Source organism: Dermochelys coriacea, chromosome 1 (assembly GCF_009764565.3).
Source record: "Dermochelys coriacea isolate rDerCor1 chromosome 1, rDerCor1.pri.v4, whole genome shotgun sequence".
NCBI lineage: Eukaryota > Metazoa > Chordata > Testudines > Dermochelyidae > Dermochelys > Dermochelys coriacea.
The window spans coordinates 158728841-158751952 of NC_050068.2; the positions used below are offsets into that span (position 1 = coordinate 158728841).

The 23112-nt window shown below is 43.0% G+C and overlaps 1 protein-coding gene across 3 annotated transcripts in view; it reads left to right on the forward strand.

Moving 5' to 3' along the window:
- Nucleotides 1–9339: 9339 nt before the first annotated feature.
- Nucleotides 9340–23112, forward strand: part of RIPK4 (receptor interacting serine/threonine kinase 4) — a 48651-nt gene continuing 34878 nt past the window's right edge. The window contains exon 1 of one of the 3 annotated variants that reach the window (XM_038414777.2): nt 9340–9448. Coding sequence is in view for 1 of the 3 variants with exons in the window: in XM_038414759.2 (XP_038270687.1) it covers nt 18873–19054 (182 nt within the window). In the remaining 2 variants the exon portion in view is untranslated. Of the gene's footprint in view, nt 9516–18714; nt 19055–23112 lie in introns of those variants that run through there. The other 2 variants (XM_038414769.2, XM_038414759.2) reach the window with 2 other exon arrangements.

The following is a 23112-nucleotide window of genomic DNA, read 5'->3' on the forward strand; positions in this document are numbered from 1 at the left end:
TATATGATGATATACCAGAAAGGTTTTGCTGTATGTTCAATATGTGATACTAACTCATCAAACAAGAAGGTATTGGATTTCATTAATCTGTGTGCTCTTGTAGCCTGTATATACAAAGGAAACAAAGCTATCCCTCATAGGCAAAATTGTGAGCCAGTACCTAGACCAGAAGTGGGCAAACTACAGCCCATGGGCCACATCCGGCCCATGGGACCCTCCTGACCAGCCCCTGAGCTCCTAACCCATAAGGCTAGTCCCCGACCCCTCCGCTGCTGTCCCTCCTCCCCAGCAGCCTCGGCTCACGACTGCCGGCGCAATGCTCTGGGCGGCGGGGCAGCGCAGCTGCAGAGCCTGGCCTGACCCGGTGCTCTGTGCTGTGCAGTGGCGTGGCTGGCTTCAGCTGGGCAGTGCGGCTGTAGCACCGCCAGCCACCGGTGCTCCAGGCAGTGCGATGAGGCAGGGGAGTTCGGGGTGGTAGTCAGGGGGCGGGGGTGTGGAGAGGGGTCGAGGCGGTCAGAGGGCAGAGAATGGGGAGGTTGAATGGGGGCAGGAGTCCCAGGGGGGCAGTCAGGAAGGAGAGCGGTGGTTGGATGGGGTAGCCAGGGGCAGTCAGAGGCAGGGGTTCCGGGGATGGTCAGGGAGAAGGGGTTCTTGGATGGGGTAGGGGTCCCAGGGGAGCAGTTAGGAATGAGAAGAAGGGTTGGATGGGGTGGCAGGGGGCAGTCGGGTGAAGATTCGAGGGGCGGTCAGGGGACAGGGAGTGGGGTGTATGTGGATGGGGCAGGGGTCCCGGGAAGGGGGCCATCGGGGGGGCAGATAGGGGGCAGGGGCCACGCCACGCCACGCCTGGCTGTTTGGGGAAGCACAGTCTCCCCTAACCGGCCCTCCATACAATTTGTGAAACCCAATGCGGCCCTCCGGCCAAAAGGTTTGCCCGCCCCTTACCTAGACAAAGGGTTTGATGTGGTAGATTGTGCACTGCCATATTTTTGATTAGACAAACATTTATTTTCATAATGCATCTGGTCTATAATATTTCTAACAAGTGTCTTTGCCTTTAGTTAGTGATGTTAAGTATATATTAAATATATGCAAGAGTAATTTTAAGTATCTTTCAAGTAGTTTACTTTGGCTTTAAGCTCTGATGTGTTTTGTAAATTAATATAATTTTAAAACCTTTTTCATTGTTTAAAGGTGATTACAATTCAATAATTGTTTGCATTCATAGAATAGTGAAAAAGATGTTCAGAGAACCGATCTTGGTTTCAGATAGCACTAATTATAACTGAGAGATTACAAAGTATTTCAGAATAATCGTTTGGGCACTAGAAGTGCTGACTAGTTTTCAGAAATAATTCTATGCAGCCATGGTTATTAGAACCTGTTAAATAAAAAATATTAGTCATGGCTCCAGTATTATTTAGTTTTTTAATTCACTTATAAAAGTGCCAATAATGAGACAGCTACTGCCATGCAATAAAAAAACAATATAAACCTTTTTTTAAACCTAAAAAAGAATAAGCTCTCCAACTAAAATTTACAGGGATATACAGTTTCAGAAAAACTGGGACAGGGTCATACCCATTACAACCTAGAACAAACCTAGTATCCATCAAATCACCCAACCTACAGAGCGATCAGTTCCTGACCAATAAAAAGAGTGGAGAAACAAGAGTAGCAGATATAAAAGCAAGGGGAAGGAGCCCAGACAGCCAAAAATAGGCCAGTTGAAATAAATGAAAATTTGATGTATTTAAAGGCAGCTAAGGAGGGGTTCTGGCAGACTTTTTTGGTGTGGGAATTCCACAATAAAGAAGCCCTCCTTTGAGAAAAATGTGTCCCCATTCTAATCCTAATTGAATTAGCCACCAAGTTCAGACCTGCCCCTTATCACCTAATTGTTTCAGAAATTGTTATAGGATCTTTTACTTCTAACTAAATGCCTACCAGAGATGGAATCTTTAAGGTATTTAACTAAACAAAAGCCAAAAATTTTTCATTTTTTTGGTCAAAATAATGCGCTTTTTGACAAGTTCCAATCTATACATCTGAACCTCCACCATTGCAGCACTGACTTCTACCACTTGAGCAACAGTGCCTATGCATTATGGTTGGAGTCCAGCTTGGCTTGCTCTCTCCTGTCCTAAAAATTGGGGGAATACCTGCCCCTAGAGGAGGTTTGTTTTGATGGGGCCATATGCTGGATCAAAAGGGGTTTTTGTGGGAATCCCAGCGTGTCTCTCTCACACCCCATCCTCCGGGGGGGAGCTTGTGATGCATAATGTGCCCCCTGAAGTGGGGTGAGTAGGAAATGGGATGCTGGGGTGAGATTGGAGGGATTGATGGCAGGAAGCCCAGCCTGGCTCTGCCCCCTGCAGTTGCTCCGGCAGCCCACAAATATTCCCAGCACAGTGTTGGCTGCTGCAGCTGCTTTGGTGGCAGCATGGACCAGGTTGTCTAGAATAGTGGTTGATTTTGGCAAGCTGCCAATACTTGTCTGGAATGCCAGTAAAAGAAAATTGGGATTGTTTTTTGTAATGCTTTACAACTAACCTAAATCTGAATGGAATTTCACTGGGCAAAAAAAAAGGCACTTCTATCGCCTGAGGGATTTCTCCCAGCTGACTTTTGAAGGCCTGCTGCAAACAATAGAGCTATTAATGCTTCTCAAAGAAAAGAATCTTTTAAAATGGAAAGTGTTAGGCAACCTAAATCAACAGGTCATTACCAGTTCCCCTGTAAGAACCACGAGAAAAATCTTAGGCCTCAATCCTGCCACTGATTCCCGCAGCAGACCCCCATACCCACACTGAGCTCCACTGACATCACTGGGGACTCCATGCAGGTGCAGGTGTCCACTTGCATAAAGTCAGTTGCAGGATCAAAGACTTAACATCAGATCAAAAGTTCCTGTAGTGAATATCAATACATGAGAGGAGGATTTAGTCCTCATCCCACCCCCCATTCAATGGGTGCATTATATTAAAATTCTAGTCTAATCTGTGGAGTTGCTGCCCTCCCTGTGGAACAAGGGGGTCACAGCCCTCCCCATGGGGATGGGGGGCTCTGCCCTATATGTGGCCGGAAGCCACTTTCAGCTCAGCTTTTTCCTGAGCTCCAGCAGTGCTGTTGGTGAGAGTAGTGTCCCAAACCCCACTCCTATCTCTGGGCTATTGACTCGGTGGATTGCCTTGACCCAGTGTGGTGATCCCAGCAGCAACAACAATGGGATCAGGGCCCAGCTGGCACAGGCAAGTCACTCCCAACATTATCATGATGGAAAGGCAGCCAGACCAAACCTGAGACAGGTCCTGTGTAAGTGCACTGATAGTGCACACTGGATAATTTGGGCCTGATTTCCGTAGGTGCAACTGAAACCATGCTACAGCTGCCTCTGCATGAGACAAGTAATAGGAAGAATGCGTGTAGTGGAGTAAAAAAGAAAAGGAGTACTTGTGGCATCTTAGAAACTAACAAATTTATTTCAGCATAAGCTTTCGTGAGCTACAGTTCACTTCATCGGATGCATCCGATGAAGTGAGCTGTAGCTCACGAAAGCTTATGCTCAAATAAATTTGTTAGTCTCTAAGGTGCCACAAGTACGCCTTTTCTTTTTTGTGAATACAGACTAACACGACTGCTACTCTGAAACCTGTAGTGGAGTAGTTAGTCTACAAACTCACTGTATATTATAAGCCTGCAGGAATTGCTATTAGTTAATGTGATCCTATTAAATGTACTGTTGTAAGGTAAAACAATTCTGTTAGAGCAGCAACAATGCAATGACAAGTTTTTTCAAAGAGAAATCATCCCTTTGAAAATCATACTTTTATTTCCTCCCTTAGTTACTTTATTAATCACACCATACTCCCCGCATCCTGCAAACAGTTATACACATTTAACTTTACTGTTATTCACAGTAGTAAAATTAATCATGTGCATGTTCGCAGTATTGGGGCTTCAGAAAGCTGACAGTGAAATTTGTTTTCAAATCAGATTTGTAATTCTCTTGCTTTATAATGTGTTCATATACTAATTCCTGTGCAGATCAAGAGGCTTTGTTTACACTGCTTATTCTTACTGCTCATGTTCACCAGTACTCAGATCCAGTTGATAGGAAAGATGGATTTCAGGGTTTATTGTTTTTGTTTTCAGCTGTATGTGCGCTCGTTTGCACTATGCAAAACAAAATATAATATAAAATGTGTATCTGGTATTTTTTTGAAAAGCTCTTCGGTAAAAAAAAGCTTTTATTTCAATTTCACTACGATGTTGTGATTCCAAACTGAAAAACCTTTGTGTTAGTCATTCAGTCCGAAAAACCTGAAAAGTAAAGTCACCAGGAATGCTCTGGTGTTTGTAATTAATTTCTGTTTAGCCTTTACTTTCAAGTTGTTTTCTCCTTAGGTTGCGTAGCTGTGTTAGGTATAATTAGAGGATATAAAAGGCTGCCGTTTCCTGGAGGGGCCTGTAGAGGGTGCAGGTGTACTGAATGCTCATGAGTATAACCCAAATCTTGCCATTAGTTTGGTGTTATGCATTGTTCTGTACAGTGTGCATATATATATATGAAACAAGATAATTTAATAAATGTTTTAAGCAGCTATTTCTTAGTGAGAAAAAGCTTTGTTAGAAATGTAAAATCACGTGTTGTGCTGTGTGAGACCCCAGCTGAAAAACTGCTGCTTTACTCCCACATATCAGAATGAGATGGCCATGATTCATTTAGGGCCCCATACTGTTCTCATGGAGCCAGATCATCAGTCAATATAAACTGGCATAGCACGATTGAAGTCTATGCATCTATGGAAATTTATACTATCTGAGGATTTGGCCTTTTAGCTTTAACAGATGTCAGTGCCACAGGACTGTGCCCTTGGCTTTGAGGAGATAAAGGGAAAGACAGCTGCGGTACTGACTAACAAACAGTACAAACCAAACTCATTAGATGCCCTCCTGCTCACCTTGCAGCAGGAGGAAATGCACCATGAAAATGGTTACCCCTGCCAGAAAGCAGCAAGACTGAGTTAGTGGAGATGGTAGAAGAGCAGCAATCGGTGCTCAAGGGCTTGAGGAGCCCTACAGATTTTCTTAATACTAGAGAAGCAACTTTGGTTTTCAGTTATTTATTTTAATAATATTCATTTGTTTTATTTTATTCATATTTTGCACTTGTATAGGTCCCCCCTTCATCTGAGGATCATGTTATTGTAGGCGGAGCCGGTAGTGACACACACAGTTAATGTTTCCTTACACTTTCCATTGTAAGATCCTGATTTGAGTTGTTTATACCTTTGCCAGATGTTAATAGTTCTGACTGAAATTTCACATGCTGGATATCTATCTTTGCCTGATTTTTTGGGAAAATATCAGCAAAAATAGTCCAGCTCTTTCTAAGAATGCAGTTGGGGAAAAATACAATGCTTTCTTCCTAGATGTATTATTACAACTGTTTAATTGAAAAGCATGGATTTGAAAATTGGCAGAGGGGTCTGCCTGGTGTCAGGGATGTGCGTTTTGCCATCCCCATGGAAATCTGCCCAGTTGGCCAAATGATAAGCCTATTTAAAAAAAAAACACAATTTATACATGCTCAGTAGAGGCTTGTTAGAGTTTTGTAGCTAAATTCTCAGAAGATTCTGTCTGTACTGAGTATGCTCCATTCCCTCAGAGTGATGGAACATGCTCCTTCCCAAGGCTGCAGGGCTGAGTAGAATTTTCCCTGAAATTGCTATTTCTGGCTGCAGATGCTATTGTGGTGACTGGCAAAAGTGTCTCTCCTGTGCTCTTGATACCTGCCTTTTTGGTGCCCAGGAGAATGGAGGTAAAGGACGCAGCCTAAGTGGAATGCAGAGGGGTGAAGAAAGGTTTTTTGTGGGGGTGGGGGGGAAGAGTGGAGTGAGCCAGGGAAGGAAAAACCAAGACAGGAGCCTTGGGTGATGGTTGTGGGAAAGGGCAGAAAGGGGCTGTTTGGAGAGTGTGGGACAGGGACAGGCTGGAGGGGAGAGAGAAAGAAAGGATCAGTCTTGATGGAGGGGGTGGAGAAATGGAGGTAAGAAAGGTCTGTACCACTAGAGCATACTCACCTCCAAAACCAGAATTCTCCAGTCTCACCATTCTTCTGTTGTCAACAAATGGGTATGAAACTGACTAATAAAATGTGTATCTCAGCCTTTCTCTAGTGATTGGTCCATGTAGAAAATGACAACACACTACTACACTACTATTAGTTGCTCCTTTAGCTCAAGTGGTAGAATTTGTGGTGTGGATCTAAAGGTTCCATATTCTGCTGATGACACGTGCAGAGGTCAATACGTTTTCACACTAAGGATTTTTGTTGTTGTTGCTTTTTAAAAAAAAAATTAGGAAATAACATTTGAAAAAACAAGTTAAAAGAATGTAAGGTGGCAAAGTCAAGCACTTAAAAGTTAGGAAATACCAGAATTAGGGTTGCTTGTGCAACCTTAATTTAGCCCCCTTGTATGTATTCATTATGATAGTCATTAATTATGTGATCACCTATAATTTTTGCTACAGAACCTCTCCCTCATTCAGTGCACTATTTCTGGCATTCCTTAACTTCTGAGTGCTTGACTTTGCAACTTTACTGTTCTTTTAACGTGGGATACTTAATATAATTACATAAAATTGAGGTGTATTAAATAAAGTTCAAAGCATTCTTTGTATGCTAAAGCATAGAAACATTTACCCTCTTACTACAAAACATCAGTTGTTGCTAGGTCATCAATTACGGGATGACAATAGATTTGGGGGGGGACCCAAGTGTGGTTGTTCATTCCCTTTTTTTATTCTGATCTTTCTCAGCGCTCTAGGTCACACTCCTTCTTCACATTATCTTTATAGTGGCATAACTATACCTTTTGCAGTCATTACTATGTTTTAACTAGCTTTCTCTTTTTTGGGGTCATTTTTGTTAGTGTTGCAACAGTCGTTTTAGTAGAATACCAAACTATTGGGCGAGTCCATCTTTTCTGTGCTGGATAAAGTTAAGCAAATGAAAAGGTAGAATGGCCCACTGAGTCAGGCCTAGGAATGGAAAGCTGGAGCGTTCTGTTCTAGCTCTGACATAGGCTGCCTCTGTGATCTGGAGCAAATCATTCTGGGTGGGATCCATGAAGGGACGCAGGCATTGCAATGCTGAGCGTTGCAGACCCTAACTTTTAGTTGCCTAGAAAATCACAAGAACACCACTGCGATCCACAAAACCTGAATGAGGCGCCTAGGCTCCCTATACAATGAATGGGAATAGGGGCCTCACACTCCTCACACAAAGCCAGCACAGTAGGTGGGGAGCTGCTTAAGGTAGCCAATGGGAGATGCTGATGAGAGGGGTGTGCACCAAGCTCTCCCCCTCTCAGAGGTGCATAAGCCCAGGCTGCCAGGAACTGGGGGAAGATAGGCCTTCAGCAGCTTATGTTCCATATGGGGCCTGAAACAAAATGGCTGGGAGAGAGGAAGACCTCCCTTACCCTAGGGGATGGGATATTGACCCAGGATGTGGGAGCATCCTCCCCCAGTTCAAGTTCCCCCTCCTCCTGAGGGGGAGAAGGGATTTGAACAGTGCTTAGCTCTCTCTCAGGTGAACTTGCTTTGGTGTGAACTCACCTGAGACAATCTATCTGGATGACCCACCCACATGACCTAGAGTGAAGCTGCAATGAACATTTACAAAGAGAAAAACACAGGCACCAAGTGAATTTAGTTGCCTACAGGGATAGGTGGCAACCAAGCAGGAGTTTTGTGGATTTCAGTGGTGTCAGGACTTAGGCACCTAAGTACCTTCATGGATTGCCCCAATTGTGCCTCAGTTTCCCCACCTCTAACATATTTCCTTTCCCTACTTTCAGGTTTTTTATTTGTTCAAATATTACAGTGAAAAGCACAATCAAAATGCCTATAAAGGTCCTCACATTTTCAAAACCAGTCACTGATATCTTATGCCTCAGTTTTTGGGTGCTCAAGCTGAAACATATAGGACATGGTTTCAGGATGCTGAGCACAGACAGCTTCCATTAACTTACTCCCTGAACCTGCAAAGATAGATGCACTTGCTTTTCTTTACACAGGGTGAGCAGTCCAATTAAAATATTTAATTAACTTTAACTTAATGGGATTGTTAAGTATGCGGAAAGCTGAGCATGTGCATAAACATTTTCAGGCCTGGGGCCTTAACCTGGAGATGTGCGTACTCTGCATGTATGGGTGCCCAAGGTGTCGCAAGTTGGGCACCCAAAATCTGTAGCTACTTTTGACCAAATTGTCTATAACAATATATTGGTTTGGACTGTAAGATCACATAGTTCCATACCTGCTATTCTGTTTTACAGTACAATATAGCAATACAACATCATAGATCTTTGATGCATAGGACAGAGCTGAAATCATAGAAACTTCAGATTGTTTTATTCCATGAATATTGAGTAATATTTAAAGGAGAATCATCCTGAAAGAAAAGGTTGAAGTGCAGTACAAATCTTGTTCTCTGGCATGATTTGGAAATGTTGTAAGTCAGTTACAATGGAACACAACTAAGGGAGTGAATTTTTTTTGCAATAGCCACAGCAAATATTGGGTGAGGGGGAAGGTGGAGAAACTGGAGGGTGGAGAAACACACTGGAGAAACTTTTCAAAATCCATTTTTCCATGTGACAATAAATGAGTCCTGTCAGGGTTTGGGAAAGCTAACATACTGTGCTGAATAAGTACTGTTTGTGCAAGTTAAATGTACATCAAAGTCTAGCTTCCCGTCCGGCAAACTCATGCTCATGTATCATCCCCAGGAATAAAGTTTCTTTAATTGACACCTACAGTTATTACAGGGACATCAGCTTGAAAAAAAACACTTGTGTGAAAATACTGTATAGTTACAAGTAATCTTTGAGATGACTAGAGCTGAAAGAAATTAGGCTCCAATCCTGCAAACACATAGACATGTGCTTAACTTAAATCACACTAGTAAAATTAAGCCCATTTAAAATTGCTTGCAAGATCAGGGACTTCACTGTTGTAGTTGCTGTCTCTCTTTCTTTTTTCAATTTGTTTATTTTGGGTACTTAGCATTTGCTACACAGTCCTTTGCACTATTTCTCCATTGTAGTCAGACAATCAGTCAACTTATTTCAATACACTTCAGTATAGAAAAAGAGCAATTAAAATAAATCAGGACACATTATCTAAGGGGCCTTGTGAGAGAGCTGCCTGTAGGAGACCTGGAGCAGGCTTGCTAAATGAGCCAATTTGAAACACCTGGCATAGGTAGGGCACCTCAAGCAGTTTATAAGAGAGCTGAAGAAGATTTTGTGGGGAGCTGACTCTGAGATGGTTTTAAGGGAGTCAGTTCTAAGCAGTACAACTGCAAGCTGAACTCTAGAGTCACATCCTCTAAGAACTGATAATCAGGAGCCCTTTTACTCACCCAGGCTCTGAGGTAAGAGCTAAGGGTCTGGTCAACTCACTTATAGGCCTCTATGAGAAGCTGGAATTTTGCTACATGAGTAAGTTTTAAACAAGCTGATAGAGATGACTGTGTGTTGGTAGCCCATGGTACTGCTTGGCAGCCTCACTTACAGTGCGGCTGCCCCTGCTGTGCCTATTCTGTGGGTGGCAGCTCTTTTCTCCAGTGCTGTCAGCGGGGCATGTCTCAGGAGTACTAAATTCACTTATGATGCAACTCTTGTGCTGTCACACAGGTGTAACTCGGCTGAGAAGTTAACAGCTGAATGGTAACAGATGATTGAACCTGGAGGGATTCTAAATAAACAAAGAGCTCAAGCATGTGTGTAGTTGCTTCATACTGACTCAACAGCCAGAGTAGGCTTCAGAGTGATATTTGGGGTTAGCATGAGTGTGCGTGGGTGGGCTGTGTTGTGTGGATTTGTGTGGGTGGGTGGACAATGGGGTGTGTGCTGCAATGAGGGGCTATGTGTCTTTTGAATTATCGTGTGTGCGGACTGTGTTGCTGCTGTGTGGGTGGTTCTGAAGAACTGTGGCTGTTGGGCCAAGAAAAATCACTTTGTTGCAGTCTCCCTCATGCAACCTGTGAAACTAGTATTCACAGAGCATATGGGTGGTGATTGGCTGAGTTGCGTCTGATATGACAATGGTCTAGGATTCTTGGCGTAGCATAGATACCTGCCTTACTGTAGCTGTACACTGCACAGGTGTAATTCATAAAGTGTAAATGGCTGAGAACTTACAAACTGGATGTTAACAGACAGGGAAACGCGGTGATGAATCAATCTGGTGATGTGCTGAACACACAGAGCACTCAACCCTGCTTGTGGCTGTTTCCATCACTTCACACTGACTCAGCTGGTATTTTAGGCTTCAGAGTGACATTTCTGGAATGTTGTTATAGATTCATTAACTTTTTTTCTTTTGAAGAAAAGCTTATGTAGAAAATATTAAATGGCAGAAAAAATGCCCAAATCAAGTTCCCAGGCTTTTCTTGCACCTTTGATTTCAAATGCATCTGCTCTTTATCAGGCTGCTGTAAGGAGTTGGGGCCCTCAGTGAGTGGAAATTTCAACAGGTTACCTAAGAGATCCAGACCCATGTGGAACTCTTGTCCTATCTCCCAGGGTTATTGCCAAAAAGGGACAACTTGGAGGTAATAGCTTGTTGGACAGCATAAATGGTGGCTTTCTGAGCTCTAGAACCATGGCCAGACTGCAGTGAGGTAGTTCTAGTGTCACTTTAGAGATAGTGAATGTACCTTTCCCTCTCTCCCAACCCCCTCAAGAATTCACTTGTTTGGCATCCTGGAAAATTCCAGTGCTCTAAGGCCAAAGAGTTCCTGTGCATTACCTAGGCGTTAGGAAAGAGTACCTTTATCAGCAAAATGCCATGTGAAGTGTTTGTTAAAGGATATCATTCTCATCTAAGACATGCAAATATTTACATTGTACATATGAAATTGCCCAACAGACTAAAATGCTCTCTTTTCGGTGGCAAAAAATAGAATCTCTGTGCTCTATTTGAAACCTTACCTGGCATATACCATCATCTGTACACCACCCAGAAACCAGGATGAAGCAGCCTACTGTGGCTTTTATTTAGGAAGAAACGGTATTGTACAACTAACTCACCCATCATGATGATCAAGATAAAGCCAATATGGGAATAAGTCAGTTGAGGCGGAAGAACAATGTTAAATCACTTTATTTTTGGATACATTGAAATATGAATGTGTTAGTGAGGAAAATTCCCCCACCTTACTCCTTACAAATTATAATATAATTGCGTACTATAATGTTATGGAGTATGAAACTTGATTAAACAGGGTGTACAAAATTTGGAGCTCTAGGCTCCTGTCCTGCATGTGCTTAACCTTACACACTGTGAGGCTGTCACACTGTGTATGTCACAGTTCAGAGCAACTGCACCTGTATTAACCTCTGTGGTCCATCAAGGGCACTCACTCTAGGTTTCTGGCTCCTCTGGCATCACCTTTCCGGGGACAGAGAACTGCATCTTTCTCCTTCTTGACTGGGGTATTTCCTGGCTGCACAGTTTCCTGCCTACGCTGGCAGTCCCCCAGCAAGCCAGACTGCTTAAACAGGCCAGTGTCTGTGCTTTGCTCTCTTTGAAGGCTATGAACTGCTGAAATTGCCAGCGGTTATAAGTTATCACATAGACCTTTCTAAGCAAGCACGCTTATTCTTAAGGTAAAAGCACTACAAAGAAAACATTTAAAGTGGTACAAGAACCTACAAACATGCTAAAGAGACCACCCCCTCACTCCAACCTCAGGTTCTGGCAAGTGTCCGTCCTTCCAACCCTTCACTAAGGATTCGGGCTCTGCCTTGGACAGAAGGTCCTTTCCATTTGCTGGATCAGAAAGAAGGTCCTGAGTCAATTTAAACTCTTTATCCAAAAGTCCTTTCTTTGTCTGTTGGTACCTGGAGAAGCCACTTCAAACCAATATACATGAACCTCTCCAGGTGGTGGTACCTCTCTAGTAGTGTTACAATCAGAGTGAATTTGCCTAGTCACTCCCCAGTGCTTAGGCAAATCATCCTTCCCCAAAATCACCCTGCAATCACCCTCCCCCATGGACTTGCATATAATCTCTGGCCCACAACCTTACATAAAATTAATGAATTAAGATATTTCAGGAAATTGCTGTAATTGTCGCACCATAAAGTTAAGCAGGTGCTTTTGCAGGATCATGGTCTTAGAGAGCTGTCTACTAACAATAAAGCAGCTTTGGTGCATAATTGCTTGTGTGTGTGTGTGGTTTTCTAGGGCTTTGGTTGCACTGGGTTCAGAGTCATGCGCACTGGGTTCTAATGGCATGATTTTATAACATGGCTCTTTGCGGATAAAGACTTTTATACTTAGATCAGACAAATGGTGATGAAACCTGGTTAGCAACACTCCTGTTTAAACATGATTGGAGCTGGCAAGCACCTGATCCCTGAATGTACAGGACCTGATTTCACATGGCTGCTTTTTTAGGCCTTGATCTTTCACTACTTCAGTATGCCATTCTTTAGCTCTCAGTTAAGTACATCTGGATGGATTTTTTTTCCCCAGTTAACTCATATTTTTGTTAAAATATCATAATTAGCTTAGTTCTAACATTATCCAATTATTCCAGTGAGGCAAATGTTTGTATTTTACTTTATTTATTGGAGTAGGGCCCACAGGCCCCATTGTAGTAGGTGCTGTACATCCTGCCACAAAGAGCGTACAGTCTAAGGCACTGATTCTGCAAATTGCTCTGACTTCACTGGCGCTCTATGAGGGCACATATGTCTACCTGCACGGATCTGATTCCATGACTGTGGTCCAATTCAAGACAAGAAGCAACAAATTAGCACCACAAACAATAGGAGGGAGGGCAAGAGTAATCTTAATAAGATAAGATGGTTACATAGACTGGATAACAGCTTGTCTACACATGAAGTTGTTCCTGATTAACTCTTAATCCAAGTAGGACTAACCCAACTATTAAGACGAGCAGGAACTGTGGCGTATTGGGGATGGTTAGAATTGCAAGCTATCGTGTTAAGAGGGGAGGGCTTTCTGGGTCCTATTTGCAGGTTAAAGGCTTTGTAGCAAAGTTTGCCCAGCATGCAGTCTGGAAAAAGAGTTTAAAGCATGGTGACTGATGTTTCCCTCCATTGGAGAACAGGCTGTTTTTTCTCTCTCTCTGTTTTTGGGTTCTCAGATGTTGTTCTGAATTCTAAGTAATTAATATTGTTATGTTGCAAGTGTCCAGCAAAAGTATTTGATTTTATCCAATTTCTTTCTCTAGATGCTGTGAATGTAACAGGATGTAATGCCTACTGGCCAAAGCAGGCTAGAGTCAATCTGAAGCCATGGTCAAGTGGTGTGCACGTGGTCTGGAAGCTGGGAAATCAATTAGTATTAAAGGCAGTCTGGGGCAATGGTTGGAATTCTCACAGAGGTCAGTGGCCAGGTTGCAAGATAGGGAGGCAAGGTCAGTCAAGCTGGCAAGGCACGGTGAGGTGAGACAGCAGGACAACAAGGTGGTCTGGGTAGCAATGGCCTGTTGCTCAGACAACTTCCTCTTCCTGTTGAGACTTTGTATAATCCAGGTTTCAGAGTAGCAGCCGTGTTAGTCTGTATTCGCAAAAAGAAAAGGAGTACTTGTGGCACCTTAGAGACTAACAAATTTATTAGAGCATAAGCTTTCGTGAGCTACAGCTCACTTCATCGGATGCATTTTGCATCCGATGAAGTGAGCTGTAGCTCACGAAAGCTTATGCTCTAATAAATTTGTTAGTCTCTAAGGTGCCACAAGTACTCCTTTTCTTTTTGTATAATCCAGGTATCCACTAGTAAAGCTTTCTGTCCAGCCAATCAGGGGCTTGGCTGCCGTGGTGCTGTAGACCTTTAGCATTAATGCTGCTGGTCAAGGAGAGTGGCGAAGTGTTACTGCTCTGATGTGGAGGCTACGGATGCCATTTTGTGGGCCTGGGTTCAATATTAGGGTCCTGCCACAGAAATGAGGGATTGTCATTTCAGAATGAGCGTATCCACACATGAAGTTAATCAAGAATGGTCATTCAAGAACTACTCTGTGTATAGACAAGCCCTTAAATCCCAAACATGATGTTCCTGAATCATTTTAAGGCTGTTTTTTAAAATACCTTAAATAGTTGGCTTTTAAACACAGGTCTTTGCAAAGACAAAATGGAAAGAGGGCTTCATTCGGGTGACTACTGGGCTGCTATCCCTAATTAATAGATTTAGCACACACTTCCTGTTTGATATTTAATTTGCCAGATTAAATAGTTCAAACACTAGCTGCCAGAACAATAGGCTCAATAGTCTGGTATTCACTTTAAAAACCAGAGATTTGCTTTATGAGGTGACATTTGCATGTTGATTGTTGCCCTACATTATGTGACCTTCACACCTTTTATATTTTTTCAGGTGCAGAGCACCACAGGGAAGAGAATCTATAACAAAGGTTGCAGACTGCCTTCCTCCACCCCCAATATCTCAGATAATCCCTGCTTGGATTAAGGCTACTGCCTCATTTCTTTTCCTTCATCCCTTTGGGTCAAATCCCACAGTATTAGCCCTTCCTCCAGCAAAACACTCATACTCCCAGTGAGTTCACTGAGAGTTTTGCTTGAGTAGACATGCAACCTGATTGGCAAAGGGCCAAATCTTGTCAAGATACTATCCATGATGGAACTGGAGATTCCCCTTCCATGAGAGAGGGGTGTGTGTGTGTGTGTGTGTGTCACTGTTGTAAAACCTTTTCTGTCACTTGAACAGACCTTTGCTTTTTTAACTGCAAACAAAGCATGACATTTTGAAGAATAACCAAATTGGTAGCCAGTTTCTGAGGACTTTAGTTGGGCCTACTGGTAGTTTTTTGCCACAGCCCTCCACTGGGATGGCGTTAAGTTGAACAATGTGAGTGAGAGAACTAGGACTAGATCTGCAAAGGCACTTAGGTGCTTAAGGCCCAGATTTAAGCACCACTGCGATCCACAAAACTCCTGCTTGGCTGCCACCTAACTCTGTAGGTGTCTAAACTCCCTTGGCATCTAAATTTTTGCTATAACAGTTCTCTAGGCACCTACATTTCTGCCTAAGGCAGCTGGAAGTCTGCCCAAGGTAGCAGCACATATGCTCAGTCTCCTTCCTAAGCCCCACTGCAATCATCAAACCAGGGGAAGATAGGTGTGCTTCCACTTACCTAGCTTGTGGGGCTCTATCCAGTAGATGAGCTCAGAGCATACCAAGCTCCACACAAAAGAGCTTGGGGGAGGAGGCAAGACACCCCCCAGTAGGGGCTCAGCATCCACCAGTCACCTGCCAATCAGATGTTCAGCGGCGAGTGGGGGCAGGCAGAGGTGGAACAAGGGTGGGGCCTTGGGGGGAGGGGCAGATTGGGATGGGATCTCGGGGTGGAGTGGAGACGGAGCACCCACCCAGAAAAACGAAAGTCTGTGCTTGTGGACCCCAGTTCAATTCCTCCTGGTGAGACGGGATTTGAACAGGGTTCCCTGCTTCTCAGGTGAGTGCCCCAATCACAGAGGTATGGGATACTCTGTCTGGGGGGTCTCTCAGGTCATGTGTACATTTACAAGCGTACTTGTACTTGGACTGAGGCAGCTGTGCCACAGTAAGAGTGCTCATGTATCCACATTATGCCAACAGGAGAGAGCTCTCCCGTCAACATAATAAAACCAGCTCAACGAGTGGCGGTGGTTATGTCGGTGGGAGAGCGTCTCCCGCCAACATAGCTCTGTGCACAGGAGCGCTTATGCCAGCAAAATGTATGTTGCTCAGGGATGTATTTTTTTTCACACCTTTGAGCAATAAGTTTTGCCGACGTAAGTGATAGCGTAGACGTGGTCTCAGTCTCTCCTGTTGAAGCCATTCCTCTTTAACTGAGGCAGAGCAAAGCGCACTCTGGTAGTCCAGTGGTTAGGAACTCACCTGACAGTGGGAGATCCTTATTCAATTCCCTTCTCCTTATCAGGCAGCAGAAGAGACTGAACCAGGATCTCCTGCATCCTCAGTGAATACACCAACTACCGGGCTAAAGGTTATATGGGAGGCTCCTACCTTGGCCTCCCATGCAGTGTTGCAACACCACCTAAGTCCTTTTGAGGATCTAGGCCTTTGTCTCCAGTGACTAAGCAAGCAATGAAAACATGCCCTCTGCTATACTCCTTCAGGGAGTGTAGCATATTCTCCCTGGCTTGATGGAGCATGGCCCTGCCTCCTACCCTTGTGCCTTTGTCATGAAAAAGATACAAGGAGCTGAGCTGTCTCTGCCCTCAGGAAAGCCCAGAGACTGACTGAAGGCAGTTCTACATTTAAAAGGCTGCCATTGCGTCATGGTAGCACTTTAGTGAAGATGCTCGTAAGCTGACGAGGTAGCTTCTCCTGTTGCCATAGCGCTGTCTACACGGCGGGTTAGGTTGGTATAACTATGTCATTCGGGGGTGGATTTGTCATACCCCAAGTGACATAGTTATACTGGTGTAAGTTTGTGGTGTAGACCTGGCCTGAGTGAATGGCTCCACCATGGGGGCTGTTGGGGCACCTAGCACCCCTCTCCCTTGACTGCACTCTGAGGAGACAGCTACTGTCTGGTTCCTAGTTTTACTACTCAGGCAAAACTTCCATTGACGTCAATTAATATCAGAAAAGGGCTTAGCTTTATACCTGTTGAAGTCAATGGTGCTGCTCAGAGTCTTTTCAGGATCAGGTCATGAGCAACAATTTCAGGATTTGTCCCATTATGATTAAAACATTACATTTTTGTGTGCATCTACATTTATTTTTGTCAGAACTCAGCTGAACCAAACCCACAATTTTATTAAAATGACTGTTGGTCATAGGAAATGTATATGCAGACATACCAACAACGGTTCTGTTTTGGTAAGTGATAGATGAAATATCTTATGAATGGTAGAGTATTTACAATATAATTTGGCTAAATTGTACTTGGTAATAAGAGGTTTAAAACATTAAACATTCTTACCTGACATTGGCAGGTCAAATTTGGCCAAAATTGACACTTTGTAAAAATAAGCTTTAATGAAACCTAAGACCAGTTAAATAAGATTAAAAAATATCAGGCTGAACAATGTTAAAACACCTAATCCAACAAATTATTGTTCATGGATGCATACCTCACAGAGAGCTTTGCAGAATCAGGGCTGAACAAAATTTTCTGGGTGACATTGTATGGCCTCTGTTACCATACTGCCAACCTGAATGATTAAAAAATGTCAGACTCCCCAAATAATGATAGACTTAAAAATAAGGTGATTTAAAAATATTGGGTTCTTTTTATTTCCTTTTGGTTTTTGAGTGTTTAGGGGTCACATTTACAAACTTTTCTCCAGGACCAGGAGGGTTACAAACTAAAACTTCATTTTAAAAAATGAAGCCTGAGGCTCTCATGTAACCATCTGAGGACAGGAGCTGTGGCTCTGAGATAAGATAAACAGCAAATATTGTGTGATTTGCAATAAAATCACTAATTTTTTCAACTGTGAGTGTGTTATGCAGTAGGTCAGACTAGATGACCACAATGGTCCTTTTTGGCCACAAAATCTGTAGGGAGAAAATCTATTCCTTGCAATATCTGCAAATCAAACACTTCAGCATTGTGCTAGTGCCTGAGACCTGGGAAGTGAAACTTTCTAGAACATGGCTATTAAAAAAAACAAAACAAAAAAAAACCCACAAAATTGACTAGTACATTTTCATTGAAACATGCAGCATAAAGAGTGAATATTAAACTAGTTTTATTAAGTTTTAATAGCGTAAGGTGTGCAATTTAGGCAAGGAAATCTGTTTTGTTTAATATATCTGGCCCTGATGCAAAGACTAACACAGCTGCTTACCTTTAAACATGAGTAATCCTATTTAAATCAATGGGATTACTCAAGTGCATAAAGTTAAGCAAATGTGTAAGACTCTGCAGGATCAGAACCTTTTTTTTTTTTTTTTAACTGATCTTGCTATTGGGGGATAAGGAGTTTTGAAATCTAAGGAGGAAGAAGTTACATTTTTCATATTTAATATACTCTATTGGTTTCAGGTGTCGGAGTAGCAGCCGTGTTAGTCTGTATCCACAAAAAGAAAAGGAGGACTTGTGGCACCTTAGAGACTAACAAATTTATTTGAGCATCTTGTTACAGTCTGTATGGTAACACCCATGGTTTCATGTTCTCTGTGTATATAAAATCTCCCCACTGTATTTTCCACTGCATGCATCCAGTGAAGTGAGCTGTAGCTCATGAAAGCTTATGCTCAAATAAATTTGTTAGTCTCTAAGGTGCCACAAGTCCTCCTGTTCTATTGGTTTTAGATTATGGCACACATGCATACTGCATGCAGGTTTACATTAAGTGAGAGGGGAAATAATGTAACAGTTATAAATTGCCCTTGTAACTATGCTGATGAGTTAGGAATGAGGTGAATATTCAGTATTGTTTTATTTTTAGGGATGTAATGAAAAAAAAGTTGCTTAGTGCTCCAGGGAAATGTAGGGATGTTTGTCTATAAGACAGATAAAGAAAATACAAAATGATAGCTGTGAACTCACTTTTTCCAGAACAGGTTTACAACCTTTGTCTGGTAAAAACTCCTAACTACACCCACATTTGGAATGGCTTGTCTGATTGGAACTGTTGTGTCTGCTCAGATTACATAGATAGCAGAGCAGCAAGAAGTGAACTCAGGAAGTGATGTAATTGTTTGGTTAATGAATACACCTTAGTCACCTGGGTAGGGAAAGGCAGAACAGCAAACAAGTGGGGACTGGGAGAGAGGGAAGCAGTCTGTCAGAAATTCTCAAGCGGCTGGAGAAATCACTCTGGGAGGAATAAGCGGACACCATGGAAAAGGAAAGCGGTTCCCATTGGGAAATGGGGCTGCTGAAAACATTCGATTCCAGTGAATTTGTTAGCTGGGAGAAGATTGGTTCGGGTGGATTTGGGCAGGTTTACAAAGTGCGACATGTACAGTGGAAAACATGGCTAGCAATCAAGTGCTCCCCAAGTCTTCATGTGGATGAAAAGTAAGTGCCTGTCCCAATTACCGCGGGCACTGTTCATGCTCTCGTATTAAATGTGTGTGCACGGGATGAGGCGTCTCTGTGACATTGGCATGTAGAGTTCTAGCTGAGAGCTGAAAAGCCCTAAACGTTCCCTTAAAGAAAAGGTTTACTTGTAGTAAGTGACCATTTGCGATCACTAACGAAAAAGGGCTGGCCTTTTTTTAGCTAAAAGCAAGGTAGAATAACCTATTCTTCTGACGGTCTTTTAAATGTGACTTTTTTAAAAAAGAATGTATGCATAGAATTTCACTTTTCCTGATAGCTGCTGTAGAGACTGTATTGCAAAGAGTTACAGGAGTTGCAATTCATCGTATGGCCGTTGGACTATGCAAAAATCCAGAGGGGCTTTTTAATGACAGGTTTGGGGCTTGTGGTGTTCTGAAGAGCATGGCTCTTCATTCCACCAATGTACTTAAAAACTGAAATGCTTTTTGATTGAGACTATTGCACGTGGAGCTCTAAGCTGAAGATGGTAAGGGAGTAGAATATGATTGGGTTTCTTTTCCGCCCGTTTTGCTTTGGAAGCAAATGAAGCCAGTTTATCAGTGCAGCTCTTTTGCACTGACACACGCAAAGCGACTCGTCTGCTGAAATGTGCAGCTTACAAAAAGGTTTCAGAGTAGCAGCCGTGTTAGTCTGTATTCGCAAAAAGAAAAGGAGGACTTGTGGCACCTTAGAGACTAACAAATTTATTAGAGCATAAGCTTTCGTGAGCTACAGCTCACTTCATCGGATGCAGCTCACCTCTGATGAAGTGAGCTGTAGCTCAGGAAAGCTTATGCTCTAATAAATTTGTTAGTCTCTAAGGTGCCACAAGTACTCCTTTCCTTTTTACAAAAAGGCGTGTGCGCAATTACTTCTATTTCAAGGGGACAGTCAACTTCCAATTCACACTTCTGTCTAAATCTTTCTGCTGTTGTTAAAAGTAACACCCAAGACTGCTGGGACTGAAAGAGAGAAATATTTTCCCCCTCATCTCTCTCTCCAGTTTGTTTGCTCTGTGTATTTGCAAAGCCCTTCATACATAGTTCGAGTTCACTGTTTCCTCTGTTTCTGGTCAATTTCTCCTATTTGCGTGGGACTTCGCAGCAAGAGTGGAGAGAAAAACGGCGTAAAACAGGAAAATGACAAAATCACAAATTGCCAGGGATTGTAGGAGCAAGTGTAGTACACGAAGCTATCTAACTCCTTTCTGTTAACTGATAAGATTTCGGATGAAATGTCTGGTTATTAGCAACGGAAAGTGATTTGCAAGAGAATTCCACACCTTCCTGTTACCTGTGGATTTTTTTATTTTTTTTGTTGCATTAAGTTTTTGGTATAGTACTTCTGCAGTGCATGTTTACAGTGATTATTTTCATAGGTTAGCAGCTTTACAGAGTCGTCAGGGCGAGGCACGAGTGCAAATACTGTAGTTAAATTGCAACAGTACTCTCTCATAGGCAAGTTCAATTTGCTTTAACAAGCAAAATGTTTTGACGAGAACAACAGATGCTAAAACGAAAAAGCTTGTTAGCCTGCACTGCTGTACGTTACTTGCCTGTCCTTCAGGAGAGAGCTGGGGACAGGGATTTCCCAACCCCCCCAGTTTTGTGAACTAGTTACCTGCAGTGTTGCCAATACAGTGATTGTTTGGAAATTTGAATTGAAATTGAAACATTAATACATATTTTAAAAGCGTATACGGTGTATAACATACGTGTATCTGAAAAAGTATAATAGATTTGAAAAGTATAAACATAGACTAACTTCCTTGTACAGCTGTTTGACAATGTCAGTGTATTCATTTCGGTGATGTTGGCCAACTTAATAATTTCAAATTTATGATTTGTAAGCAAAGTCTAAATGAGCTCTCCCTGCCAGCTAGTGATGGGCTGGGGAGGAAGGCTTCAGGACCAGATTGTATTTACATTCACACCTAATCTACCTAGGTTTCCACCAAACAGAGCTGTGTTGCCCAAGTGATGGATTTTGGCTGGGGTTGGGTTACAAGTCACTTGAATAAAGAAAAGCAGTACTTGTGGCACCTTAGAAACTAACAAATTTATTAGAGCATAAGCTTTCGTGAGCTACAGCTCACTTCATCGGATGCATTCCACCAAATGCATCCGATGAAGTGAGCTGTAGCTCACGAAAGCTTATGCTCTAATAAATTTGTTAGTCTCTAAGGTGCCACAAGTACTGCTTTTCTTTTTGCGAACACAGACTAACAGGGCTGCTACTCTGAAAGTCACTTGAATGCGCGGGGAGGGGGAGGAGGTGTAATGAGATGTTGTTCTTATTGTATGAATAAAGGGCAGTAGAACTGTACTTAGTCTGTGCTGATTGATTGAGGGCATCGAGAGAGAGAGGGTGGGGACAGGAGTTTTGCTTGATGGTCTGCCTGAGTCACAAGTACTATGTGACCTGCCCCTCTCCACTGTTTAAAAACAGAGCTGATTAGGCTCCATAGATAATCTTTGCTTTAAGTGACCACTACAGCTGAAATCACTGATCAGGTCTAAGTGCTTAGACCTGCTGTGGGACAGTGTTTCTGTGGAAGAGATGACCTAGTCTGCAATAGCAACAAGGTTCCCCCCCTGAGAGCTCAGCTAAAATCACTTAGAGCTGGTGGAAACTCAAGAGACCAACTCGCAGAGGTCACAGTGGCAGGTGGCAACAGAAGGTGACAGTGCAGGGCCATTGGCAACAGAGCGATGGAGTGAATGGTGGCACAAAGAACAGTGGCCAGAGCGAACAGTGGGCAGCTGGAGGAACAAGCAAGGTGCCTTCTTGCCCCCAACCTGAGATGAACTCATGTGAAAGCACCTCTGAACTCCGAGTCTCCACTGACCAAGGACAACACCGGTGAGTGTTAATGAGGCTGTTAAGAATGTTAGAGACACAACATGGTTCATGCGAACAAACATGGCCATGGCATACTTTCTATTTAAGCAAGAGATACCACGCACTACAAACTGGAAGCCAATGTTAAGTGCATTGTCACCTTGTTCATCCTGAAGTTGAACACTGGTTCCGAACAAGACCAGCAAATTGCTCACTATCTTTCTGCAAGAAACTCAACTGACTGGCTAGATACGTTTGGTGCAACATTGAAAGACTCAACCGTTGAAAAAGTGAAGAACTCTCTCACCACATTCAAAAAATTTGCATACATGGCTGATGAATGCACCAATGCAAATGGTCATCAAGTATTAAGTCATTGTGTACGTTATCTTGATGTCCACGGTAGGCCAGTAGATGCGTTTCTAGATGCTCAAGTTATAGAGGACAGATTGGCTGCATCTGTGACAACCCACATCTTAGAGTTAAATGCTTGTCAATGGGACCCTGAACAGATGGCTACTTGTGCATTTGATGGAGCTGCAAACGTCTCTGGAAGACCTAGTGGAGCACAAGCTTTGCTCAGAGAAAAGTATAACCCTAGTCTCTCCTATACACACTGCAGCAGCCATCTACTCCAACTAGCACCATACAGCCCACCTTCGCTCTCATAGTTTCACCCTTCACCCCCACCCCCACCCCACCATTTCAATTCCTGGGGGAAAACACTGGGTGAGGATGGGGTGGCTTTGGCAGGAAGGAGTTGTCTGTGCTGGAGGAAAAGGGCTTGGATTTAGAAAGAGGTCCCCTTTGGACAGCTGTGTGGGGGGACTTACGAGTCCATATCCTGTAGGCGCTTCTCTGCCCAGAAGCGTTTGCAGGATTTTAGCCTTACACTCAAAGGGGCATTTGGTAACTGTTCATATTAATTATTCACATTCTGCTGGTGAAGGATGTACAGGCTTTAAAAATTGCTTCAAAATCTACCCTGGCCTATCTTGTTACAAAAAAGTGCTATATAGAATCATAGAATATCAGAGTTGGAAGGGACCTCAGGAGATCATCTAGTCCAACCCCCTGCTCAAAGCAGGATGAATCCCCAATTTTTTTTGCTCTAAATGGCCCCCTCAAGAAATGAACTCACAACCCTGGGTTTAGCAGGCCAATGCTCAAACCACTAAGCTATTGTTGGACTA